This window comes from Dryobates pubescens, chromosome 12, assembly GCF_014839835.1.
Source record: "Dryobates pubescens isolate bDryPub1 chromosome 12, bDryPub1.pri, whole genome shotgun sequence".
In the NCBI taxonomy this organism is placed as follows: Eukaryota; Metazoa; Chordata; class Aves; order Piciformes; family Picidae; genus Dryobates; species Dryobates pubescens.
This window is the reverse complement of record NC_071623.1, coordinates 8066083-8079265: the sequence shown is the minus strand read 5'-3', so window position 1 is coordinate 8079265 and position 13183 is coordinate 8066083. Positions and strand designations below refer to the sequence as shown.

Genomic DNA, 13183 nt, shown 5'->3' with positions numbered 1-13183 from the left:
TGCAGAGCAAGTTGTAGTTCAAAATCTCCTTTTGATACATAAGTGAGTATGTAATTCCACTTCAGATTGGGGCAAGGCTTCTTTTGGTGTTTAAATGGCAGGCTGTCAACTCTGTTTAAACGTGTGCCTCTGTTTTCACGAGGGACCTGGCAAAAGTTGAAAGTCATCGTGTTGTTCAGTGCAACACAATGAGCTGAGCCTTAGCAATACCTGGGGTTAGCTGCTGGAAGGTTTATTTCTGCGTGGTGCTCATCTGCTGACTACCCAGACCTTGTACAGATTTGAACAGAAAAGCATCTGAGTCAAACCTGCACCAAACCCAAGCCTGCAGTTCTGGGGAAGACAGCAGGGGAGCATCTAATCTCCTGCTGGCCTTCACAGTCTCCCTGAAAGGGAGTCCCTTGCACCTCCCAGGAACATCTCTTCACTCTCTTTAACTTGAAAACATCAGAAAATCCCACAGGAAGCACAGTACCCTGCCTAAGCTGTTATTTGAAGAGACAGAGATTTGGGTTTGCAGCATGGAGGCTGACAAGAGGAGGAGGGCACAGGGCTGTGGCTGCCTGCTAGCACCGGGCATGGTGGGCAGGGTGAGCCAAGACCACACTGCACCAGGGGAGCTGCACAGGATTGTAAAGGAATGAGAGATCTGGCCAGCAAGACAGATTTCCTGCATGATGTATGTACCTCAAGCCTCACTAGCCAAGTAGGTGATAGATGGAGAGTTACACGTCAAGTACTGCTGGGCTCATCTCATGCCTAACATGCTCAGATTCTTAGCAGCAGACAAAGCTGCAAACTATTGAGTTATTGACAGATTTTATGCAAGGTGTGTAAAAATAAATATAATACTACTTAAAGGTGGATGAAAGCTCCCATCTGTATAAGGTTGATGTTTATGTGGTACAGAACAGCCAAGTGACATGACAGATCCTGAAGACAGAGTAAGACATTGAGTACACCTAGGGCAAAGCCATGTTTCAAGTATCTCAGCCTACAACCCAAAACATCAATTGATTCTAGGAGTGTTTTCCTAGTGGGATATGGATTAGTTTACCACACTTAAAGTTCCCCTTTCCTGGTGAGAAAGCTGCAACCAAAACATCTCAGGCATGACCTTAAATTCTCCTGTTTAAGCGATGCTTGTCATGACTCTTACTTATAATCTACGGATCAAGCAAGTGAGACAATGTTCAAACAGTTGCAAAACTTCAGTTAAAGCATCTAAGACCTAACTATTTTTAACTGAAATAAATAAATAAATCGTTGTATGTTTGGAACTCAGCTTGGGCTTTCCACCATGTGCCCAGACTTATTCCAATTGAACTTAATCCATCCCTGCCAGTGTCCTCTGACAGAATGCAGAGGTCTCATGACCTAAAAATGGCAAGTTCCCCCACCTGCCCTCCCCCCCTGCCTCTTGTCTGTTGCCTGCTTGGGGGTTGGCATTTATCAGATGCACAGAATGTGCACCACCTCTCTCACAAGAAGGACCCAAAATGAAGTCACATCAGTTCCTGCTGGCCTTTCCCAGGTTCTCTTTGATCATCCGAGTTCAGTGTACTGCAAAGTAGACCACAAAGTATTTCCTGCCTGTATATAGAGAGATAATAAAAAGGTTTTTCTGTATCTTGTGAGCTTCCAATATATTGTCATATATGTGGGAGTTCCTCTTGAGGGACTGCACTACTTGAAGACAATTAGGATGTTGGAGCCAAGCTCTCAGTACCCTTGACTGCTTGGGACTTCTCTTGACAAACCCTTACATTAAACCACTGCATGCACTGACTTCTCCACAGTTAAAAGAATGAAGACAGTAAAAGTAAAACATCTTTCTGCTACTGTTTGCATAAATGAATGCTCATTAAATGCACTGCATCACCTGCAATGCAGTTTTCATATGAACTAAGTGCATATTGGAGAAGTATCAGTCAAGAGGCAACTTTACTCAAGGAGTGTACACCACTTGTATTCAATAATAAACTGTTCTCTGGATTAACTTCCTACAGATACAGCTCCTCTTTTCCAAAAAGCTTTACATTTACTGCGTCACCAACCCTCTTGTGAAGCCAAGAAGCATGTTTGTCTGCAAGGATTTCACTGGGGTTTGTGGTGGTGAGGAGGGAAAGTGGACACGTTGGCCATGTGGCTATCACACATGGCTGGTTGCAAGCTCTACCAGCTGCTTCTAAACTGTACAGCAAAGGGCTGGCACAAGTGTCTCAAATACTCTGCCACCATGTGCATTTTAAGCCTTTTTTTCTTCTCCATGCATTAGTAGCTTCATGGTGTTTGGATTCAAGAGCCTTAGGGCATCATCCTTCAGTAGGAGAGCTGGAGTGGGGGAGACCAGCAGGAAGAGGAGATGGTCACCTTGCCTTTGGGTGGAAAACACTGGTGAGAGGACTCCTTGGTACAGTGACTGAGGAGGGGTGGCCTGGGGGCCTACTTCTGCTCTTCCCTGCGCAGAAGAGAAATGCTAGGTGATGCTTGAGGAACTGCAGAAGATGCCTGTCTGCTTAGAGAGCCCAGGAAGAGACTCAGGGACCAAGGAGAGAAAAAGAGGAGGAAAAAGGAATGAAGAAGAAAGTGACATGCCTGGGATTCTGCTCAGGGTAGATAAAACCAGACTAATTTGATGTATTTATTAGAAGAATAATGAAAGGAACAAAACACAAAATGCTGTAGGGCTGTAACAGAGCTGTGCAGGGTTGAACTTTGAAAGCTGAGGAGTGAGAAAAAAACTCCCAAGTGTACTTCCAGGGCACCTGGAATCCTTTAGCAGCATGAAAAAAGCAAGGATGAATGGTGGGAATCTGAAGCATCTGGGATATCCTTGCAGGGTATGGTGGGGACCTTTTTGAGAGCCAAGGAAGTTACTGAAGACCATAGGGGAAAGGGTAGGAGCAATGGGCCCAGCTGGAGCTGTGAGGAGTTGGGAGGATGGGAGAGAAATTTAAAAAACCAAACAACAACAAAATGGCAGAGTGGGCACACTGGCAGGAGTGGGGAAAGCAAGAGAAAAGGTGAAAGGAGCTTAGGGAGACCAAAAGATGGTGAGAGGTATCAGGAAAGAGATGCAGGGAGACAGGTTAGACCTGCTGGAGATTGCAAGCAAAAGGGGTGAGATGGGAAAAAGGGACAAGGAGGCAATAAGCTGAGGCAGCCAGCTGAGAGAGGACATGCTTGTTCCTGGCATGAGGAGATGGCAGAGGGGCAGCCAAGCAGGGAGAGAGAGGAAGTTTAGCTTGGGGAATAAAAACAAGAGACTCAGTAAGCTTCGCATTTTTATTAAGCGACAACAGGAAAATCAGTGGAAAAGTACTGCACAAAGTCAAACATCTCTGTGTGTGTGTGTGTGTGTGTGTGTCTGTGTGTGTCTGTGTGCTACCTCTGTGTGGACTGAAGGGCACCAGGGAGACCTGCACAGGGGCTGGGTTCTCTCTCTTTGACACTCTCCACATGTAACCAGTGCTGACACTTGTGGTTTATTGAATACAGCAAACACTTGGTGCTTGCTGGAGAGGATAATGAATGCTTTTAGGGTGTACAACTTTGGCACGTGTTGCAATTCCCTAGCAGCACATTCTTCCAGAAAACTGAAGCAGGAGCTGGGCTGGGTGCCTTACTGGCACTGAGATGTGGTACCAGGAAGATACATGTGCTGGCAGATGCTGGCCCAAGCACCCCTGTCCCCACAGGGTTTTCATGTTGGTTGTTAGTTTCCCTGCTTGGTTCAGCTACCTGTTGCCTTCACAGTCCCTAACCTTCAGCAATCCTCTCACTTGCCCTCCTTCACTGCCACCACCAAACACACTGATCTCTCTTCTGTTTTGTAATGTTCTGACCTTCTTTCCTGTCTATGATCTCAGATCACATCTTTGCTGGTCCTACATTTTGTATCCATGAAACCCCTGTACAGATATCTCAGGTCACTCCTTATGAGGAGAGCCTGAGGGAGCTGGGGCCCTTTAGCTTGGAGCAGATGAGCCTGAGAGGTGGCCCCATTCATGTTGATAGAGATGTGCAGGGTGAGTGCCCAGAGGATGGAGCCAGGCTCTGCTTGGTGATGCCCAAAGAGAGCACAAGGGGCACTGGGTGCAAGCTGAGGCATAGGAAGTTCCACGGAAACATGAGAAAAAATTTTTTTCCCTGTGAGGGTGACAGAGCCCTGGAACAGGCTGCCCAGGAGGGTTGTGGAGTCTCCTCTTAAGACAATCCAAACCTGCCTGGATGTGTTCCTGTGTGATCTATTGTAGGTGCTCCTGCTCTAGCAGTGGGGTTGGACTGGATGATCTTTGGAGGTCCCTTCCAAACCCTAACATTCTGTGATTCTGATTCAACAGCCTGGTTCACCCTCAGGCAAGCCAGGGAGAATGTGTGCATCCAAGGAACTGGTGTTTCTGAGAAGGGATCAGCACTTCTCTGCATCTGTGAGGTGTTCCTATGAGCCCTGATAACACAAGCTCCCTCCTGAAGTGTTCTGCACTTCTTCTGCTCCTGTGCCCTCTCCTGACAGATGCAGCCTTGTGCAGTCTCCTCCTCCCCGACTCTCCCCATACCCAGCAGTGAACCTGAGCAGGACTCTGTCTGACACTACCTTCTCCTTCCCAGTCATCCCTCTCTGGACTTGCTCTGTTGACCATTTTCTTCTTCTCTCTTCCCAGAAACAGCATACCAACCATAAAGGACACAACAGAAGGATGGAGGGAGGCATTCAGAAGAGGTATTTGCATTCATCTCTGTTTTGCTGAGCTTCACACGGGGCTGGCTATCGTTGGTGTTTACAGCAAGCTGCAAGCTCAAGCCGCTCTCGTAACTGCTAACTGGTTTTCCCCTGCCAGCAGCAGCGGCTAAATATAAGCCCACAGAGCTGTCCCTACGTCCCTGCCCGTATCTGGCAGTGCCTGGCATTCCTCTGTGATTTCACAGTGCCAATGCTTTTCACGAACTTGGCAGCTGAAGAGATCCGCCTCTCCCCAAACAAGCTGTAGGAGTTTCTGGAGGAATAGGAAACAGGTTGCTGGGTTTCTCTTCAGTGCAAAGAGCAATACTGCAATTTTCTTTTGAGTCCCCTAAGCTAAATGCTGCACTCCACCTCTGGGAAGGAGACTGGATAGATGAGCAGAGTCCAATGGAATGAGATATAACAAGTCTAAGTGCAAGGTTCTACACATTGGCCACAACAACCCCAGGCAGTGCTACAGGCTGGGACAGAGTGGCTGGAGAGCAGCCAGGCAGAAAGGGGCCTGGGGGTACTGGTTGACAATAGGCTGAACATGAGCCAGCAGTGTGCCCAGGTGGCCAAGAAGGCCAATGGCATCCTGGCCTGGATCAGCAATAATGTGGCCAGCAGGAGCAGGGAAGTCATTCTCCCTGTGCTCAGCACTGGTTAGGCCACACCTTGAGTCCTGTGTCCAGTTCTGACCCCCTCAGTTTAAGAAAGATGTTGAGATGCTGGAATGTGTCCAGAGAATGGCAACAAGGATGGGGAAGGGTCTGGAGCACAGCCCTGTAAGGAGAGGCTGGGGGAGCTGGAGGTGTTTAGCCTGGATAAAAGGAGGCTCAGAGGAGACCTTATTGGTCTGTACAGCTACCTGAAGGGAGGTTGTAGCCAGGTGGGGGCTGGTCTCTTCCCCCAGACAACTGGCAACAGAACAAGAGGACAGTCTCAAGCTGTGCAGGGGGAAGTTTTGGCTTGATCTTAGAAAGAAGTTCTTCACAGAGAGTTCGGCCATTGGAATGGGCTGCCCAGGAAGGTGGTGGGGTTGACATCCTTGGAAGTGTTTAAGGAAAGACTAGATGAGGCAATTAGTGCCTGGTTGATTAGTTAGGGTTGGGTGATTAGTTGGACTTGATGATCTTGGAGGTCTCTTTCAACCTGGCTGATTCTGTAATTCTGTGAAAAGTCTTGCCAGAAACTCATGCAGCCAGTGCTGCTGGTTGTCCAAGGGTTTGTTCAGTAGCACTTGGTTGTTTTTTTGGGTTGCTTTGTTTGGGTTTTTTTGAGGAAACTGGTATTTTTCAAGGATTGGCAGTTATTAAACAGCCTCTAATGTGTAAAGGAAACTTAGGATGGATATGTTAGCATCTGTGCCAGACCAAACATCTGTAGTTTTTCATGGAGCAGGCAACAGGAAATCAAGAGTTTTCATTCTGTTATTCAGCTGGTGCTAAATAATTCAACCCAAATTGAAAAATTTAATTTTTGGTTCTTAGGATCAAAATTCAATACTCTTGAGTTTAGCAAAGGATTCCACACGAACTGGACCTGAGTAAAATTACTTATTTACACACTGGTAGCTTAAAAAAAAACCCCAGAGACATATGCTAATTCAAAATATGCCCAGACAAATGGTGGCAGCCTGCCAAGTTTCACAGGTTTCAGGCTTCACTTTCACATTAGAAGTACCTGTGTAAATCCAGAGCTGAAAAGTTCCCAATTTGACTTGACAAGATATCCCTAGAGAAGAGAGTGGCTGCAGCCAGCCTGCCCCCCTCTCATAGCTTGCTCTCAGCACATCTCCTCTGTAGGGCCTTGGGCCACAGGGGAACAGGCTCTGGCAGCCACAGCTTTCTGCCTTCCTTTCACAGCTGGACCTCTGGTGACCAAAGGGGAGCCCTGCTCTTTTGGTACCTGCTGGGAAGGGTTTTTCTGGCAACATCTCTCCTGGCTTCAATTCTTGCCATTCCATTAGCAATCCATGATGGCTAAAAAGCGATCTGCCACAACACAGAAATCATCACAGCAGTGCCATACTCAGGCCATTTACATTCAGGTTGCTCTGGGCAACCTGATCTAGTGGAGGATGTCCCTGCTGACTGCAGAGGGGGTTGGATTAGATGAGCTTTGGAGGTCCCTTCCAACCCAGACCATTCCATGATTCTATGATCAATGACTGAATTATTCTGACTGAATGAGTTACCTTTGGTGAGCTGGATTACAGTAACTTGCCTTAATCAAGGAGTGAAATCAATTAGAATAGGCTACCAGAAAGGTGATTAAAACCAAGGCATGAAATGTTTAAACCAGTATGTCATATTTTAACAGGTGGGGTAGGCGAAAGATGTTTCTGCCTACACTTACACAGCCTGAGCTTGGTAAGCCAGGGTAATTGTGCAACTTGATATTGATTCAAAAACTAAGACTGGGGGTTGGACTAGATGACCTTTGGAGGTTCCTTCCAACCCAGACTATCCTATGATTCCATGATTCCAGCACCTAGTACCCCTCACTATAGCTCCTTTGTTCTTGGAAATGGCTGGTGCTGGAGGGATGTTACAGAAAATAGGATGAATGAAATCCAACACTAAAGACCACATTAAAGTGAGTATTTTGCAGACTTACTGCCTGAATTCTTAGAACAGGCTTGTGACTGGGTAAGGCATTTCGACTACTCAGAAAGTCATTCTTGAAAAGGTGAAAAAAAGCACTTAACTGCAAAACACTTCTGACCAGCTCCTGCTAATGCACCTTGGAAAGGCAGTGATGACAAGGAGTTTGGACTAGATGACCTTTGGAGGTCCCTTCCAACTCAAACCATTCTATGATTCCCTGATTCTGTCAAGAAGAACTTAATGAACAGGAGAAATGGTGTGAGATAAACAAACTCTAATTCAGCAAGGACAAGGGTAACTCTCTGTGTGTTGGTTGGAACCAAACAGGGTAGAAAGTGACACGAAGGATCTGTGAATTGCCATGTGGCACCAACCAAATGCCAACCATTTCATCCTGCTGAGAAAAAAAAAGTTTCATATGGGAATCTATGAACCAGGAGTGCCATATGCAAGATGTGTGAAATCATCCTCCTACTCTGCTTGCTGCTGGAAGGCTCAGCCCGAATCCTACACCCGGATTTAGGCACCGCATTCCACAGGAGATGTGGAGCGGCCAAAAGCAAGAAGCTTGCTGGAAGTCTGGTAAGCATTGTCTTGAGGAAATGTGGGATGAAAGGGAAGGGGACTGGCCAAGTGAGAGTGGTCTCAAATATGCAAAGGAAAAAAGACAATAAATTGTTTTCCAGATGCAGTGGGTAAATGAACAGGACAGCGGAGGTACAAAAGGGGAACTGAGGTTAGACATGATGCAAATGCTGTAGCAGCAGTGCAGTGAAACACAAGGGGAAAGGGCCCAAGGAGGAGACAAAGTGCAGAGCAAGAAGCATCTGTTAGGAAAGACAGAATCTTGTCCTGTGGCAGAGGGCAGATGGAGTCTGCACAGCATCTTCTCCTGCCTTCTCCATCTCTATGATGCTGATGAAAAGTTAAAAATCCTCAGTTGCTATAAACTGGGGAAACTTCATTAATGATTTATAACACTAAAGAGGCCTTGCCTGAAATGTGTCCAGTGTAATCATTTTTTTCTACCTAATTTTTTGCCTTTAGCTATGAGATTATGAGTAATAGCTATGGGGCTACACAGCTATCCAGAAGTCCTTTAGCTTTCTAAAGGTCAGTTAATCTATGATCTAATCTGATCATCACTGAAATTATGTGGAAATAGCTCAGCAGGCTCTAAGAGAGGGTGGTTTGTGTCTCTAGCCTTTAGTTATATTGAGTTAAACCAACAATAAGCAAAGCAACACAGAGGATCACAGGATGTTTGGGGTTGGAAGGGACCTCTGCAGATCTTCGAGTCCAACCCTCCTGCCAGAGCAGGACCATAGAATCTAGCACAGGTCACACAGGAACACATCCAGACAGGGCTTGCAAGTCTCCAGAGAAGGAGACTCCACAACTTCTCTGGGCAGCCTATTTCAGTGCTCTGTGACCCTGACAGTGAAGAAGTTCCTCCTCAAGTAGAGGTAGAACCTCCTGTGCTGTAGTTCATATCCATTGCCCCTTGACCTATCACAGGGTGCAACTGAGGCTGTCCCCTCCCTCTTGACCCCCAGCCCTCAGATATTGATAGACATTGATTAGATCCCCTCTCAGTCTTCTCTCCAGACTAATCAGCCCCAGGGCTCTCTGCCTGTCCTCACCAGGCAGTGCTCCAGTCCCTTCAGCATCCTTGTAGCCCTCCCTTGGACTCTCTCCAGCAGATCCCTGTCCCTCTTGAACTGGAGAGCCCAGAACTGGATGCAGTGTCCCAGGTGACATCTCACCAGGGCAGAGTAGAGGGGGAGGAGAACCTCCCTGGATCTGCTGGACACACTCCTCTTAATGCACTCCAGGATCCCATTGGCCTTCTTGGCCATTGCTGTCCCATGCAGAACTTGTTGTCCACCAGCACTCCCAGGTCCTTCTCCCCAGGGCTGCTCTCCAGCAGATCACCTCCCAGCCTGTACTGCTGCAGTTTATTCATTCTTCCCAGGTGCAGGACTCTGCACTTATCCCTGTTGGACCGCATCAGGTTCCTCTTTGCCAAGCTCTCAGCCTGTCCAAATCTATCTGAAATAGGCAGGAAATAAATTTTGAAATTCATGATCTTTCTGTTTTACTGCAAGGAAAAAAAAAAGAAAGGAAACTCTGCCTTTCTAGCTATCTGCTGGTTTAAAACAGCTCTCACTCAAAACTCCAGAATGTCTTCAGTGCCTTCTGTTCACCTGTTGATACTCCTGTCCCTCAGGAGGTTTTATGCAGCTGGGGAATCAGGCAAGATTCACACGAACTTGGCCGATCTATCTTGACTTGTTCACAGTGAGAGCTGAGCTGCATATTTGAAATGTACTCCTTTGGAGAGTGGAATACTTCAACGAAGCAAAACCAAAAAAGAACTCAGTTATAAAAAAGAAAAAAAAAGGGGGGAAAAGAAAAGCAGAGTTGGCTGTACAGCTCAGCAGTTAAAGGAGCACTAAAATAGAAGAGTGAAACTTCTCAGCTGTAAGCCTTCAAGGATTTCAAGTCACTATTAGTGAATTAAAGATCTGAAAGGTTGTCTTAGCAAGCAGATGCTTTGATCCTCATGCAGTGCTACAGACTGGGGGATGAGTGGCTGGAGAGCAGCCTGGCAGAGAGGGTCCTGGGAGTGCTGGTTGACAGATGCTGAACACAAGCCAGCACTGTGCCCAGGTGGCACAAAAGGCCATTGGCATCTCGCCTTGTATCAGCAATAGTGTGGCCAGCAGGGCTAGGGATGGAATTCTGCTCTGTACATGGCCATGGTGCGGCCTCACCTCGAGCACTGCAGTTCTGGGCCCCTCACTGCAAGAAAGATATTGAAGTGCTGGAGTGGGACCAGAGGAGAGCGACGAGACTGGGGAAGGGACTGGAGGGAAAGTCTGATGAGGAGAGGCTGAGGGAGCTGGGGGTGTTTAGTCTGGAGGTGATTTAGGAGGGACCTTATCATACTCTACAACTACTTGAAAGGAAGTTGTAGTAAAGCGCTTCTCCCAGGCAGCTTGTGACAGGACGAGAGGGCAGGGCCTGAAGCTGTGTCAGGGGAGGTTTAAGATGGATGTTGGGAAGCACTTCCTCAGGGAAAGGGTAATTTAGACACTTGAATGGACTGCCCAGGGAGGTGGTGGAGTCGCTGTCCCTGGAGGTGTTTAAGGAAAGATTGGATGTGGCCCTTAGTGCCACGGTCTGGTCAGTGTGGTGGTGTTGGGTCATAGGCTGGACTGGATGATCTCAAAGGTCTATTCCAGCCTCAATAATTCTGTGACTCAAAACACAGCTAATATTTCAAATTTTTGGAGTGACTTTCCCCAGGTACTTTCACTTCATTATGGCTGGATTTGGTAGCTTTGCTGCTACTCTTGCAACACACCTGGAAATCCCCTCCCACGTAACACAGACAACTTAGTTCCAGGTACTGAATTTGATAATACACGCACAAGCATTAGAGAAACAAAATACACAAGAAAACCAAAGATTCAGCTCAGAAAACTAGCTTCCTTTTGACTCTTGGCTTTTCTTGTGCTGCATCTCATCTAGATTATGATACAGCTTAATTTTTATGGATGTCATCTGAGAATGAGAGCTGAATCCTCACCGTCACTGAATATATTCTGTACTTTAAAACTGGTAGTGCAACGCATCGCAGCAAAGTCTTTAATTAAAGTGCAACAGTGCCACAGCTACAGTACAGGCATGGCCCAGGAACCTGCTGCTGGCTATAAAAATAGCTGTGCTGAAACGTGTCATATCACTACACGATGTGACTAAGGCAGTGGAGACACTCTTACACTCCAAACCTCAAGTATTACTGAGCCCTGATTTTCATCTGGGAGAAGCTGTGATCAAATCAATGCATGTATTCTTTTCCACAAATGAATAATGGCATGAATAAGGACATATTAAACACCTACAGTGTACAAAGCTTTTCACAGTGGTTAGGAACCAAACACAAAGAAAGGGGCTGTGAACTTTCCAGAGTTCTCCTTTTGTCCTCCTGCCTGTTGGGATACAAGGTGCAGCATTCCTACAAATGCCCTTGTGCCAAACAGGAGAGGTCTCTGATTTGGGGTCAGTAGCAAGCTGCCCAACCTTCTCTCCTCTTCTCTACCCTCAAGGAAAACAAAACAAAATGACACTACTTTGCTATGAAAACTGGGAAGATGAAGTTGTCTCTGCCAGCACTGGAGGCAGGGAGCAGCCAATTCTGCATCCCTCCATAGCCCTCTGCCATGGGATGTGCCAGCACTAACACAAGGGGTCTGCCCGACTGGGGGAGGCAAAGCTCTCCCCCCAGGACAGTGAAACCCTCTCTATGCTCACTCAGCCAACACACGAGCTTCAGGAGAAACACAACCCAGAACCAAACATGGAGAGGTGCCTGCCAAGCCAGGCCAGCAGTGCCCTGCTCTCTGAAGGAGCCAGCGATCTCTAAATGCCCAGCCCGCGCAGCCCCTTTGCTTTGCTGGCACAGCTGATGCTGTCATTGCGGCACGGGCACCTCTGCAAGGGCTTCCCTGTAACGCTACCCACCAAAACACCTAGAGAAAAGCAGCAGCTGGGCTCCCCCTCTGCCCAAGGCACAGCATTTGCATGTCCTTGTTCCTCACTAGAGTGGACACTACATCCTATGGCAGGGTGCTGTGCCGCACCAGAGCCCCAGGCAGGATTTTAATGTCCCAGTGCAGGCCGAACTGTTTAGTAAAAGAGGCTGTGTGGATCTGGTGCAGGGCTGTGTTGCAGGGAGAAGGCACCAGGAGCCATGCAGTGACGCTTCTCTGCTTGCTGGGAAATGCATCAGGGAGGCACAAACACATAAAAGAGAGAGGAGATAGGAGATAGTTACCTAACATGACGAAAGGGATTCCCAGGAAAGTGGAATTATATTTCCCACCAGTGAGATTGATGATCCCAGCTGCAGTCAGAGTGGCAAGGGTCACAGTCAGCAATCCCAGCAGGCCAAGCCAGGGTTTGCTGCGGACACAATCCTGCATGGAGCAGCAGAGAATGGCCAAGGTGACCACAAGGACCAAGCTTGTGATCAGGTAGCGCTGTGACACCCTGCTCGTCTTCTGGAAATCCTCCTTCAGCGAAGAAGAAGTGAAAGGATACATTTTGACTTTCCTGTTGGATTTCTGGAAAAGTTCAACAGTGTCACAAAAAATGGATTCCCACTTCTCTGCCACCATGTCATTCAAGGAGTTGATGGCCTGCAAGTAGTAGGTGAGCTGAATGGCTTCTGCAGACTTCACCCGGTCTTTGCTGTGCACAGTAACCCCACCGAGCTGATGCCCATTATACACTTCCCTGCCATCCTTTAAGTGAGTGATCGGGTAAGTGATTGCAAAATTAGTTCGGTTAGAAGAGCGAGCAGCCTTTAATTCCTCCAGCACATGCACTATGTCGTCCACTATGCATGTCTTGTCATTGTTCAGGATACATATATGGGCAAAGGTGTAATTGAAACCAGGTCTTTGAACTTGGATCCTGGTCACAGCAGAGTGCAACTACAAGGGAAAGAGAAATCACAGACGTTACTCATGGGTTCATCTCGCACGGCAGCAGCCACAGCAACAGCTGCTGCTCGTCGCCGTTCCTCTCCTAGTTGATCTAAAGAACAACAACAAAGACAGAAGTTTGGGGGACTGCAGTATTAACAGCATACTCATTGCAAAATAAGAAAGGAAACATGCACTAAATTAGCAGCACTACTCCCCCAGGTCCTTTGCTGGTAACTCAGGTGTGTTGCAACTTGCATCTGTGCCATGTGCATCTGCTGTTTGGCCTCTCTTATTTAGAGATTCAAAAAGCCCAAGCCTCCACTTTCAGGTGATCTGGGTGAACATGA

The 13183-nt window shown here is 47.4% G+C and overlaps 1 protein-coding gene across 1 annotated transcript in view; it reads right to left on the bottom strand.

Moving 5' to 3' along the window:
• Positions 1-13183, bottom strand: part of PTCHD1 (patched domain containing 1) — a 44768-nt gene that overhangs the window by 16501 nt on the left and 15084 nt on the right. The window contains exon 2 of the mRNA XM_054166139.1: positions 12182-12842. Within this exon, the coding sequence (XP_054022114.1) occupies positions 12182-12842 (661 nt within the window). The remainder of the gene's footprint in view (positions 1-12181; positions 12843-13183) is intronic.